Source organism: Panthera leo, chromosome A2, assembly GCF_018350215.1.
Source record: "Panthera leo isolate Ple1 chromosome A2, P.leo_Ple1_pat1.1, whole genome shotgun sequence".
NCBI lineage: Eukaryota > Metazoa > Chordata > Mammalia > Carnivora > Felidae > Panthera > Panthera leo.
The window spans coordinates 75867005-75879908 of NC_056680.1; the positions used below are offsets into that span (position 1 = coordinate 75867005).

Sequence of the window (12904 nt, forward strand, 5' to 3'; positions counted from 1 at the left end):
TGTTTTCAGTTCTTGGGGTGATGGAATAGCCAGGAGTGGAATTATAGGTTTCCCCATCTTCTTGAGTTAGTCATTCCTTCCTCTCGTTTTCCCTGAGCGCACTGCATGAGGCTCTACTCTGGTGTTTCGTGTTGTAAATGATTTATACCTATATCTACACTTCATTGGGCCGTCTACAGCATGTGGACCACCGCGCGGTAGTGAGCAGGTGTCTGTGTGCAACTGCTGAATGAATGAAGACCAAACACTCAAACTAGCCAATCCAATTATGGGTGGTGACTGACTAGACCAAAGCTTGTTTACTGTAGGGTCCTGGTTATAATCCACTCCTAAAGAGAAACAGTTTACTAATCTCTCTCAGGGTGGGAGAAAGCGCAACATTTCAAGGCTAGACCCTTTCCTACAGGAGGAGTCTCCATGGAACAGCCTGAAGTATTTGAAATCCAGCCACAGTCTGAAATACCAACCCCACGCTGTCAGCATTTGTGCTGCACAGTGGAGTGATACCTTTGTCTGAGATTTCTTGAGAAATGCAGATCACCAATGCAAAACATCAAATGAGCCTTTTCTGCCCTGCCTTTAGACATTCCGTCCGGCCGCGATGCTGATAGAACGATCGTCTGACTTCGGGAAAACCTGGGGTGTGTACAGATACTTTGCCTATGACTGTGAGGGCTCATTTCCAGGCATTTCAACTGGCCCCATGAAAAAAGTGGATGATATAATCTGTGATTCCCGCTATTCTGACATTGAACCCTCGACGGAAGGAGAGGTCTGTTTGCTGTTTTTGTTTTACATTCTATTTACAAATCCTTTCTGATCATTGCAAAAATACCCATTACTCTTCTGTCTATTTTTAGGTGATATTTCGTGCTTTAGATCCCGCGTTCAGAATAGAGGATCCTTATAGTCCGAGGATACAGAGTAAGCTTGTTTTCACATAACAGCTTTGATGGAACACCGCAATCACGGAAGAACTCTTACCCAGAGCACTGCTACACAGAATCTAAATATTCAGTGCTAAATCCACCATCTTTATTTCCTTTTTTTCTTCGCAGTACCCAATCAGAGGCTCTTGAAATTGGCAGGAATCAAAAAGGTTTATGTCCTAAGTACTCAAACAATTATGCTCGTCATAATACCTTATTTATTTTATTGCTCAGTATAATATATATTATATATATATATATATATACACACACACTATATTATATACTATACTATATATTATATATGTGTACTCTCTATATATACATATACGCGTATATGTATATATGTATGTATATATATATAGAATGTACATACATGTACATATGCATGTATATGTATATATAAAATACATATAAACTAGGGTATAGATTAAGCTGTTGTAACAAAGGGTCCCCCCAAAAATACAGTGGTCAAATAACATAGAAGTTTATTTCTCTCTTAGGAAATCATCCAGAGGGATGATACAAGTAGACCTACTTGTATAAAATACAGGATGACGCCCAGTTAAATCTGAATTGAAGATAAATAGCAAGTTATTTTTTAGTATAACCGTATCCCACGTAATGCTTGTGACTACTACAAGGATATCCCATGTAATACTTGGGTTGCTGTAACTATGTCCCATGTGACATATTTGGGATAGACTTTACTAAAAACACTATTAACTATTTATCTGAAATTCAAATTTAACTGAGCATCTTGTATTTTTATTGCTAAATCTGGCGACCTTAGCAACCCAGTTCCCTTCTGTCTTAGAGTCATTATCCACATGGTTGGGGCTGGACGAACCCTACCATGTTATTGTCCCAACCTAAAAGATGGGAGGAAGAGAGGGGCAAGCAACATGGAAACTGTACGTGGCCCCTATCCATATCCCATTGGCCAAAATTAGCCACATGACCCTACCTCAAGGCACACTGGGAAACCTCTCTAGGTAGGCGGCCATGTGCCCTCTCACACTCTTGCCTAAGGTTCTTACTATCAAAGGAAGAAAAGAGAGTTCTGGGGGAGAATCCGAAGTCTCAGCCATGCTCCATATGCTGAGTAAGGTGGCGGTTGTCATTTCCATTTAACAGATAAGCAAACTGAGGCTCAGAGAGTTAGAATAACATGCATGTGGTGACATGACCATTTAGTGTCAGGCAGGTCCTGAAGCCATACGTTAGGATTCTAAATTTAGAGTTCTTTCCAGCATTTAACAACCATACTTCTGCTGTTAAAAAATTACATTTCGATCATCTTCAGAGGCAAAATGTGAACTACTTAAAAGAGTTCAGAGTCCGACAGACCTGGGTTTAAATCCCATTTCTAGCATATCCTAGCTCTGTGACGTGGGGCAAATAACCTGCTTAAACCTGGTTATAGTTGGGTTTTTTTTAGCCTCTGTTTTTTCATCTGTCAGTGGAGATAGTAATGGTGACCTGAGGGTCATTATGGAGGGAAAAGGAGTTCTGTAAACGACTTTCCAACGTGCCTGACACACGGAAAGTGTTCAGTGAGTCAAAGAAGCTGCTGTTGATGATGGTGCCATCAGCCACGGCCTGGGTCTCACCGTGGACCCAGTCCCCTTCCTCAGAGTGAAGGGATGAGACTCTCTCTCCTGCGGATAAGGTGTAGTCCGCCGAGCAGAGAGGCAGGACCGATTCTTGGTGCTCCTTCCTCACTGAGGATGGCCTTGTTTGGAACCACGGTGCCATGGAACCTCCCAGCATGAAGCATGAAAGAGTAGAAGGGAAAGCGTCCAGGAAATATTGCCAGACAAGTGCTATTTCCCCACTTAAATTAATTTTACGTGTGGCCCAGACTGTCTCTGGATTGTAATTCACTCATTCATTCTATTGTGAAACAAATATTTAATGGCACATCCAGTTCTGGCATTTCGGAGTGAGCTCTGTGAGGCCTGCCCTCCCTGCTCTCCAAATCCAGTTGTGAGAAAAGTTCACATGGTCTCCAGGACAAACACCTCATGGGGCCCTAGAGGAACTCGTGGTCTGCTCCTTGTTGGGTGAAATTTGTGGGACTTGGAAAATTGGCTGCCATTATAGTTCCTTGTTTTTCATTGTTAAATGGCCTCAGAAAAATTCAAGAGGCGTCCATTTTAACTGATCACGTTTTCGATTGACCTTGTACTCGCGGGAACAACGTCTCTTTCATCGTCCCTATTGTGGAGAGCTCAGAGACTCTCTTCACAAGTGGTTTTGCCTCAGTATACAACAGCGGTCAATATACAAGGCTTAGTTGTTGTTAACTGTGGTAGGAGAGAGTGGAAGGAGCATATTTGCTCTTCTGAGGCCTTCCACAAAGATCAGTTCAAGGGCTTCTAAATACTCCAGCTGCTCTCCAGCTTTGTTGTCTGGCCTCTTGTCAATAGGCGCTTGTGCTCGTTCTGTGCAGGAGGAAACGTTGGCATTCATAAATTCCATTCAGCTAAGTCGTACCACGGTTTCTCTGTTTTGTGTTTGATTTTTACAAAGAGCCTAAGTTTAATGCATGGACTCATGGACTTTCTCTTTCAACCCACGGCTATTTCTATAGTCTTCATTGTAAGCTCTGCATAGATTTTCAGTAGTTAAAATTGTATCAGGGCTTTGAATATATCTGACGCGTGGGGCCAACACCCCGTGTTCGGTTGTTCCCTGTTGTAACTGATGAGAATGTATCAGCCCAAATGAAAGTAAAGCTTGGGAGAAACCTCAGGCTACACAGGGCATAGGAGGACTGATGGACTCATCGGTGTTTTAGGGTCCACTTAGTAATTGATGAAAGCATTGGTAGAGAAGGTTGAATGGCTTCTGGCTTATCAGGTTACTAATAGAATGTAATTGCTAGCCAGCTTCTGTAGTAAGCATTCATCTATAGACCCAGGAGAGAGAAGAAAAGATCTGAGAAATTGATCTACAAGTAACTTACATTTAGGGGGGAAAAAACAAAAACTTGCCCAACCTCCTGATACTGAGCTCCTTTATCCCTATGCCTCGCTGTGGATGGCAAACTAGGACAAAAAAGTGGGAGACTGTGACGTTGTGTAGAAATTTGGTGGAGACCTTCTGTCCCTGGATAGTAGTTATTCCATAGTGTTAAATCTATTTTAGCAACTTGGATTTCATCTTTGTGGTGGGAAATTTCAGAGAGTATTTTCCTCTCCAAAAATAAACACAAAAATGTTTTGTTCTATCTTACAATAATGAAGACAATTGGAGTGTGCCGCTCAACCCCCTCCTACCTGAATAGAACTCTCTGATTTTGAGACCGACCCTAGTTGCTGTGGGCACCGCGTGGAATTGCGATGGTTCAGATTACTCTGTGCCAGTGGGTTCTTGCAGTCCTGCAGCCGTGTTCTTAAATTTCTCTGCTTTTGCGCTTTTTCCTGAAACAGTCTGCAAGCACATCCGTCGCAGAATAGATATTCTTACTAAACTAGTAAGGAGGCAGCAAACCTTCTTTCTTCCAGAGACTCACAGTCTTGATATACTTGTTAAACTTTACTAGCATGGTCATCTAGATCATACAAGGGGGTAACCTTTCCTTTACTTCGGCATTTTTATCTGCCGTGCCTTTCTATAAAGAGAAGAGGTGTTGTATAATTGCAAAACAAGTCTTGCTTGTGTGATCAGACTTTTCATCTTCTTGGTGACCTTTGTAGATCTCTTAAAAATCACCAACTTGAGAATCAAGTTTGTGAAGCTCCACACTTTGGGAGATAACCTTTTGGATTCCCGGATGGAAATCAGGGAAAAGTATTACTATGCAGTTTATGATATGGTGGTTCGAGGAAATTGCTTCTGCTACGGTCATGCCAGCGAATGCGCCCCTGTGGATGGAATCAATGAAGAAGTAGAAGGAATGGTGAGTGAGTGCTGTGGGGGGGCTTTCTCCTTCATACAGATGATTCCGGAAAGCAATTTGAATCTCGTCTTACCTTAAACCTTGCACAATTTCTAGGGGTTTTACTTTTCCAGACTGACTTGGAGCTCTTTCCGCCATTACTGGTGGTTGATGGTTTTCTCTTTGTTAACGTTCTTAGACTGTGAGAATATAAAAGCTTTTCATTTCATGGGCGAAGAACTAGTTTGGGGAAATTGTTGCAGCAAGCTGCTACTACAATAGATATTTTTTTGTAGTCAGTAAGGAGGAAAAAGCTTTCTACGTAGCCAGTGCATCTTCTTTTCCTTTAGGGAAGATTAGACACCACAAACACCCCCATCTTTATGCTACAAGGCATAAAGTGATCCCAGTCCAGAAAACCTGGACATTTGAACCTGGAACCACGAAATATGATTTCGGAATCCAATGGGCTTTGTTTCTTTATATATTTCTTCTAGTTTCATTCTTTTCCCACTTTTATGCCAAATATACGTGTTGGCAAACTACGTACTTCTAAAAATTGGGGGTTTGGATGATTTGCCAAATGGAGAAAGTCGGGGTTATTTTACCAGTCTCTAAGTAAACTGCTAATTCTTATAGACCCACAGGATTTTACAGCTAAACAGGATTTATTCAGCCAATTATCCTTGTAAGAAGAGAGCAGGGATTAAATAGTTCACCAAAGGGCCCTAAGTAAATGGCAGATGGAAATTCAAATCTTACCCTCCTGGACTCTGCCCCAGGATTCCTTCCATTAGACATTGGGCCTCCCTCGTTGAAGAGTGTAAGGCTTCCTTACTTGCCGTTTGCTTTTTCAAAGATCATTAGTCCTCATCAAAGAAGGTCCAGGATTGAGTGTATTCAGCTGCCTGAAACTTCCGCCTTCATTCGCTCCAGTTAGAATATTTGCTACGTAGATAAAGTGGCATTTTCAATGGGGCCTCAAGGGAGGACCTGTCCTTGTAATCTCTTGCTACATCTTTCAGGGAATGCTAGGTAGATAATGTTTACTTTGCAGGATAACAAGCCTGGCATGTAGCTAAGTCCTACAGGCCCGTCACTGTCACGGGTCTCCGTACATTATGCTGTTAATTCAGACACTGTAGGGTCCTGTGGCATGTGCTTTGGGTCTGTTTTTCAGTCTGCAGAAAACTAGCTTGTAATGAGATGATTTTAGTCTTTTGCTCACTGCACTCTTGTCAAGGTGAGTCCAGGGCGGACCTGTCTGTCCTGTTCCTGAATTCCATTCTGTAGAAACTAGTGTTAAGGTGAGGTGCCTAAGTACATGCATATTTGGTAGACTGAAAGAATTTATCATTTACGTGCCTCAGGGGCTTAGGCATATCTTGCCAGAGACACAGTGCAAAAGAGTGCATCCTAGGCCCTTCACAAAGCAAAATAATTTATATTTTTCCCCCAAGATTTTAGATTTCCTTTCTTAAAGAAAAAAAGCAAATGTGAATGTGGCAAATGATTAATATTTTGAATCTCATTTCGGTTGGGGAAAAAAAATGAAGTGCTTTGCCTGAAGTCAAAAACAAAACAAAAGAAGCAGAAAAACCCATTCTGTTCTGTGACTTAGTGGTAAAATTTGCAGTAATGTGAGTTGGTTTCCAGTGGTATGCATACATTTAGTTCTGCATTATAACTTTTGTTGATTTCTCTTATAATAAGTTTCTTTTTGACATAGATTTTTTTTTTAACTCTTAAGTACCTAGTTTTTGTGTTTTGTGGGGCTTTTTTTGTTTTTTTGTTTTGTTTTGTTTTCTAATTTTTAAGTGACCGATTTTGTTCATCTGGGTTCTTTGATCCCTACTTCAGTGACATATATATTGAGTATCCATTATATAATAGGAACTGTTCCTAGAGATGGGAGTTCAAGCCACCAAAAAGACAGAACTCCCTTCAGGGAGGGACAGAATTAAAACAAATCTTCATTGCGCTGAGCTAGAGATGCGGATTAGTAGGAAAGGGGTTTATTGCTTCCACTGATTGTGGAGAAAACCTGGCCATCAGGTTGCATCTCTAACTTTGCTCCTTCCTGTTTGTGTAACTTTCAAGGTTCATGGGCACTGCATGTGCAGGCATAATACCAAGGGCTTAAACTGTGAACTGTGCATGGATTTCTACCACGATTTACCTTGGAGACCCGCTGAAGGTCGAAACAGCAATGCCTGTAAAAGTAAGTCTCCGTCAGAGGGACGTCCAGACTCCAGGACCCATTTTCTGATTAGAGCTACTATAAGAGTACGTGACTTTTGCAAAAGGAAGAAAAGTTAGTACCCTTTTGCCAGCGTCACCCAGATACTCTTAGGAAACCAATATCCACTCAGTTCAATCAATACATTAGCATTCAGAGCTGTAGCCAGGGGCTTGGCAGACTTAGAAGTTGGAGATGTTGTCCCTGACACTGTACCTGTCTCAAAGGCAAGAGGAGCGCGAGAGAAAAATGAGAGAAAAATACGGCACGGTAGATCACTAAGGTGTAAGAGTTGTTGGCCCTGTCTCTGTGCCAGTCTGGCTGCAGCCCATGGCATACGTCTGGCCAGCTGGCCAGCCCGGTGGCATTCTCTGGGCAGACGTGTAGTTTGAAACACCTCCCCGCCCCCCACAGTGATTGCAATGCCTGCCCCTTCCCCCACTGAGGCCTGTTCTAGAAGTTCAGAAACCAGTGAGGGCTGGAGTGGTCAAGGATTGTTATTAAGTACAACCCTTTGATGATAGCTGAGATTGTTGAGGTAAGAACAAGAAAGGGAGGTGGGGGGGGGGGAGGGAGAGAGGGAGGGGGAGGCAGGAAGGAGTTCAGATAAGGAGAACCGAGCAAAGCCTAAAGCCCCAAGGACGTTCTTCTTAGGACCAACACCGAGTCTGCCCTGGGAGATGATTCCGACATTTAATTCAACAGGTGTGTCAAGGGCAGTTCCCTGCTAGGCACCCAGAGTCTGTCGGTGGATACCTCGCAGCCCCTCCGTACGGGAGGTTGTGTTGCAGGAGGGAGAGGATGAGGCCAGAGTGTAGAGCCCTGTGAGGGCCAATCGAAGTTAGGCTTCATTGTGAGAAGACAGAGGAGTCCATGTGGGTCACAGAGCAGAGAGTGAGATGATGTGACAGCCGGGTTGGACCAAGGGGGCTGCCCAGTGGGCCAGCAGAGGGTCAGAAGGCCGGCCAGATGGCTGTTGCACAGACCTTAATTCTCACTGAAGAGCCTGGTCACGTGAGCTGGTGGGAATGCGAAGGAAGAGCATCACCTTGACACCACACTCCCCAGAGCTGGCGGCCCAGCCAGGCTTTCCCAGAAGTATCGCCTAGAAGGTCCTCTGGAGGGGTGTGTTCCCACCCTGAGTGGCACCCAGAGGCGTCCTCCACATCGTGGCTACCAGGGGCAGTCCTTTCCCCCAAGTTTTCCACTCTTTGCTTCGTAGCCCGTTCTCTTCCAAAACGGGCAGATTGTTCAGTTATTTCATAAAGCTTACCCTTGGAAGGCTTCCAGCATGATGTCAGGCGGACATGTCCTTTTCCACGGGCCCCTAAATGTTAGCTGCCTGAACTTCATCCCTGCTTTCCAAAATGAGTTTCTTCCTGGCACTCCCTCCTCCATTGGTAAGTAGATATAAAAAAGGCTTTACTTGACATTGGCCTTGTCACACAGAGTGTAACTGCAATGAACATTCGAGCTCGTGCCACTTTGACATGGCCGTGTACTTGGCCACCGGAAATGTCAGCGGAGGGGTGTGTGATGACTGTCAGCACAACACCATGGGACGCAACTGTGAACAGTGCAAGCCGTTTTACTTCCAGCACCCGGAGAGAGACGTCCGAGACCCTCACCTCTGTGAACGTACGTGGGGGAATTTCATGACGTTTTCCGTCCTCTTTCAATTTGATTTTTTTTTTTTTGATGTTTATTCATTTTTGAGAGAGAGGGACAGAGCGTGAGCAGGGGAGGGGTAGAGAGAGAGAGAGGGAGACACAGAATCTGAAGCAGGCTCCAGGCTCTGAGCTGTCAGCACAGAGCCCAGTGTGGGGCTTGAACTCACGAGCTGTCAAATCATAACCTGAGCTGAAGTCGGACACGTAATCAGCTGAGCCACCCAGACGCCCCAGTCACCTTTCAGTTTGAATAGGCTGGTGACCACCATCCTCTCTGGACTCCTGGTATGAGCATGAGACTCCGCTTTATTTTAACTGCTACATAGGATGCTGGCAGCAGAAGCTGCCTGGCACCCTCTCTTCTTTAGTCTATTTCTGTGACCTTCCGAGGGGCCGACAGGAACGTGTGTTTATACAAACACTCACATCGTTACCTGGTGCTTTTTGTTCTTCTTAGGATGTACCTGTGACCCAGCTGGATCTCAGAATGGGGGAATCTGTGACAGTTACACCGATTTTTCTGCTGGCCTCATTGCCGGCCAGTGTCGGTGTAAATTACACGTGGAAGGAGAACATTGTGAACTCTGCAAAGAGGGCTTCTACGGCTTAAGTGCTGAAGATCCATTTGGTTGTAAATGTAAGCGCATTTGTGAAAAAGTTGGGGTGTTCTCGTGGACGCTGTTCCCGTTTGACTTTGCAGTTCTAAATCCAGACCACCTCTTGGTGCTCACTTGGTTTGTGTTTCTTTGCTTTATTTTATCTTTAATTAAGCTTGTGCCTGCAATCCTCTGGGAACGATTCCTGGCGGGAATCCTTGTGATTCTGAGACTGGTTACTGCTACTGTAAGCGTCTGGTGACAGGACAGCATTGTGACCAGTGTCTGGTAGGTAAATCCTGATTACATGGGATGAGGAGTTCGTGAAGGTGGCAGGTTTTAGTGGAGAATGCCTTTTGCTACTGCAGACCCTACCATCAATCACCCTTATATATAAATGTTAAAAGACACAAGCCATTCACAGAAGAATTGCCAATGAATTTTAACAAGATATTCACTGTCGCTGTTAGAATTATAAAAACCACAGCGACATCCCATTTTTATAGACAGAACTAACGAGTTTTTAAAAATGGGGATGCTAACTATTAGAGAGGACATAATGAGGGGCTGGTCCTCTAAGCTGCTGATGGAAATGCACAGTGGTTCATACTTGGCAAAGAAAGCATTTTAGAAATATGTTATCAGTAGCCTGTAGAAATGCACGTACCCTTTGACCCGGTAATCCCCCTTCTGGGAATCTTTCCTAATGAAATGAGCAGAAAATTGGACAGAAATGTATTCGCCAGAAGACTCATTGCATCTTGTACTAATCATAGCCAAAAACCATGGAAGCAACGGTGGGGAAAATAGTAAACTAAATTTGGGGGTTTGTATACAGTGTGATACTCAGCTGCCATTGAAAATGACAGTAACGTGAGGAAATGCTTATGCTGGTATTAAAAAATACATATATAGGATGTGAGTAGTACCTTGACTGTGTAGGAAAAAATTCATCAAGAAAAACAAAATCTGGGAGGAAATACACTAAAAAGTTCACTGTGGTGATTCTGGGTAGAGTAATTCCGAGAGTAATTTTTTAAATTATTCCATGTTTTATAACGTTGTTATGAATCCCTTTATAATTTGTGAGAGGGGTTCCACTGACCCCAAATTATGTTTATGACCTATAGGCACATTCGCCTATATCCAGATGCTTAAAGTAAATTTCTGGAAGTCTGATTTAAATCAATGGACCTGGTTTTTATGTGTTCATTAGGAAATAGATATTTATTAAGGTGCAGAGAGCTCTTCTCCCCTACATGGATTCTGTTCCATTTCTTTTTATTTCCATCTCCACTGCTCTCAGGATTCAGTGATTTTCTCCCCTTTCAGTTGTGAAAATACTTGCTTTATGCCATTTGGACGCAGATAAATCCTTGAAGAGGTTTGCTTATGAGGTTTTTGACAGGCTGAACTTATGGAAAATTTAAAGGCCTGCCAAGTAGTTGCCAAAAGTCTCTTACTGCCAGAGTACTTCTAATGAACAAGATTGGCCTCTTAGCTGCTTGCTCATATTAATAACTGGACAAAGGCTGTTGGCTTGGAAAAGCAGCTGTTCTGATCTGGCGTTACATGATGATGGCCCCAGCAACCTGCAGCTTGGGTTTCTTGAATTCAGAATGTTTATACTCCTTCCCCTTGTAGGCTTTGTGCTTTCACGGTACAAAAGTGCATTTGGTGGATCAACCCAGACACGCCATAACTTGTTCCTTGTTGAGTCTATTGTGTAATTATGGGAACCCACCTTTCGATGTTAAATCTTTTATTCTGCAGCCGGAGCACTGGGGCTTGAGCAATGATTTGGATGGATGTCGACCTTGTGACTGTGACCTTGGAGGGGCTTTAAACAACAGGTGAGTGAAGCTACACTTTCGCTCTGGTGCTCAGTCCCCTCAGTAAGCCCTCCTGACCTCTAGGAGCCGTGGGATGCTCGGTGTCTCTGAAGGAGGTGAAGTGCGTTCCCCTTGACTGCGAGGGGTCGGCCATCGCTTTCACCTGGGGTCTTAGTGTTTGCAAAGATCGGTTGTCCCAAGTTAGCTTTGAAGCCCTCAAGTACATTTCTGTTTCTTGGCTTTTAATAACGTTGTGGTTAGTTTTGTACTTTACAGTGTTTTTAAAATTTTGGAAACAATGTATGCCCATCGTTTAAAAGAAAAGCATTCCAACAGCTAAGGCAGATATCCTGCCCTTCCCCTCCCCCACCCCCCATCCGCGGCTGCAAGTGCCACTGTTAGGAGTTTCTCATAGTCGAGAAACTAATAATAGAGCTCAGAATACCTATTAAAAATGGCAATATCTTGTCATCCTTTCATTTCTTCTTAGTTACCTACAAATTTTAGGATTGGTTGTTCTAGCTCTGTGAAGAAAGCTGGTGTTACTTTGATAGGTGTTGCGTTGAATATGTAGATTGCTTTGCATAGTATCGACATTTTCACAACGTTTGTTCTTCCAATCCAGGAGCATGGAATATTTTTCCATTTTGTGTGTGTGTGTGTTTTCTTCAATTTCTTTCATAAGCTTTCTATAGTTTTCAGTGTATAGATTTTTCACCTCTTTGGTTAGGTTTATTCCTAAGTATCGGATGGTTTTTGGTGCACCTCTCATTTCTTTTTAAATAACATGTTAGATTAAAAAAAATACATTTCAACATGTATTCATGTGCCTCTTTTTAACAGCATATATTCATCTACCTCTTCTTTTTTTCTTGGTATTCTGTCATGGGAAATTGCCACAACTTATTTCCAGTTTTTGTTTTTGTTTTTGTTTTTGTTTTGTATAGATGAGGTTCCCAGCAATGGAACGGCTAAGTCAAGTACATGTGCATTTTTTATTTTTATAGAGATTGTTAGATTATCCTCCAGATTGTGCTAATATTTTTCCAGCCACCTGGTTACAAAAGCAAATTTTTCCCCAGCCCCACCAGCAGTTGGTATACTCCTTTTTCACCAACCTAAAAGATGGAAAGTGAGAGGCACTTGGCTGGCTCTGTTGGTAGAATGTGTGACTCCTGATCTCAGGGTCGTGAATTTGAGCCCCATGTTGGGTATGGAGCCTACTGTAAAAAATTAACTAATTAAAAAAAAAACACACACACACAGAAAATGAACTCCCATTAAAAATTTTTTTTTTAATGTTTATTTTTGGAAGCGAGAGAGACAGAGCACGAGCAGGGGAAGGGCAGAGAGAGAGGAGACACAGAATCCGAAGCAGGCTCCAGGCCCCGAGCTGTCAGCACAGAGCCCAATGTGGGCCTCGAACTCATGGATCATGAGATCCTGACCTGAGCGGAAGTCAGATGCTTAACTGACTGAGCCACCCAGGGGCCCCAAAGAACTCTCGTTTTGATTTGTGTTAAGAATCTTTTCATTTTCTTCTTCTTTCTGGTTTTAATTTTTTTTCCAACCTCTGAGTCTATTAACGAAAATTGCATGCAATCACTTTTAGTTATCAAGACACGTTGGTATCCCTTGAATAGATGAGGTGCAAGCTCTACCAAAAATTAATCCCTGTACACATTTGGCAAGATGTAGATTTGTAGGAGTTACATGAACCACCTTTGAGTCAAAGAGAATGTTGGCCTCTGT

At 43.1% G+C, this 12904-nt stretch overlaps 1 protein-coding gene across 1 annotated transcript in view; it reads left to right on the forward strand.

The window, feature by feature from the left end:
• The window catches only part of LAMB1 (laminin subunit beta 1), a 74175-nt gene that overhangs the window by 13916 nt on the left and 47355 nt on the right, over positions 1-12904 (forward strand). The window contains exons 5-12 of the mRNA XM_042915087.1: positions 584-772; positions 861-924; positions 4634-4836; positions 6916-7036; positions 8504-8692; positions 9182-9361; positions 9496-9608; positions 11094-11173. Of these exons, the coding sequence (XP_042771021.1) occupies positions 584-772; positions 861-924; positions 4634-4836; positions 6916-7036; positions 8504-8692; positions 9182-9361; positions 9496-9608; positions 11094-11173 (1139 nt within the window). The remainder of the gene's footprint in view (positions 1-583; positions 773-860; positions 925-4633; positions 4837-6915; positions 7037-8503; positions 8693-9181; positions 9362-9495; positions 9609-11093; positions 11174-12904) is intronic.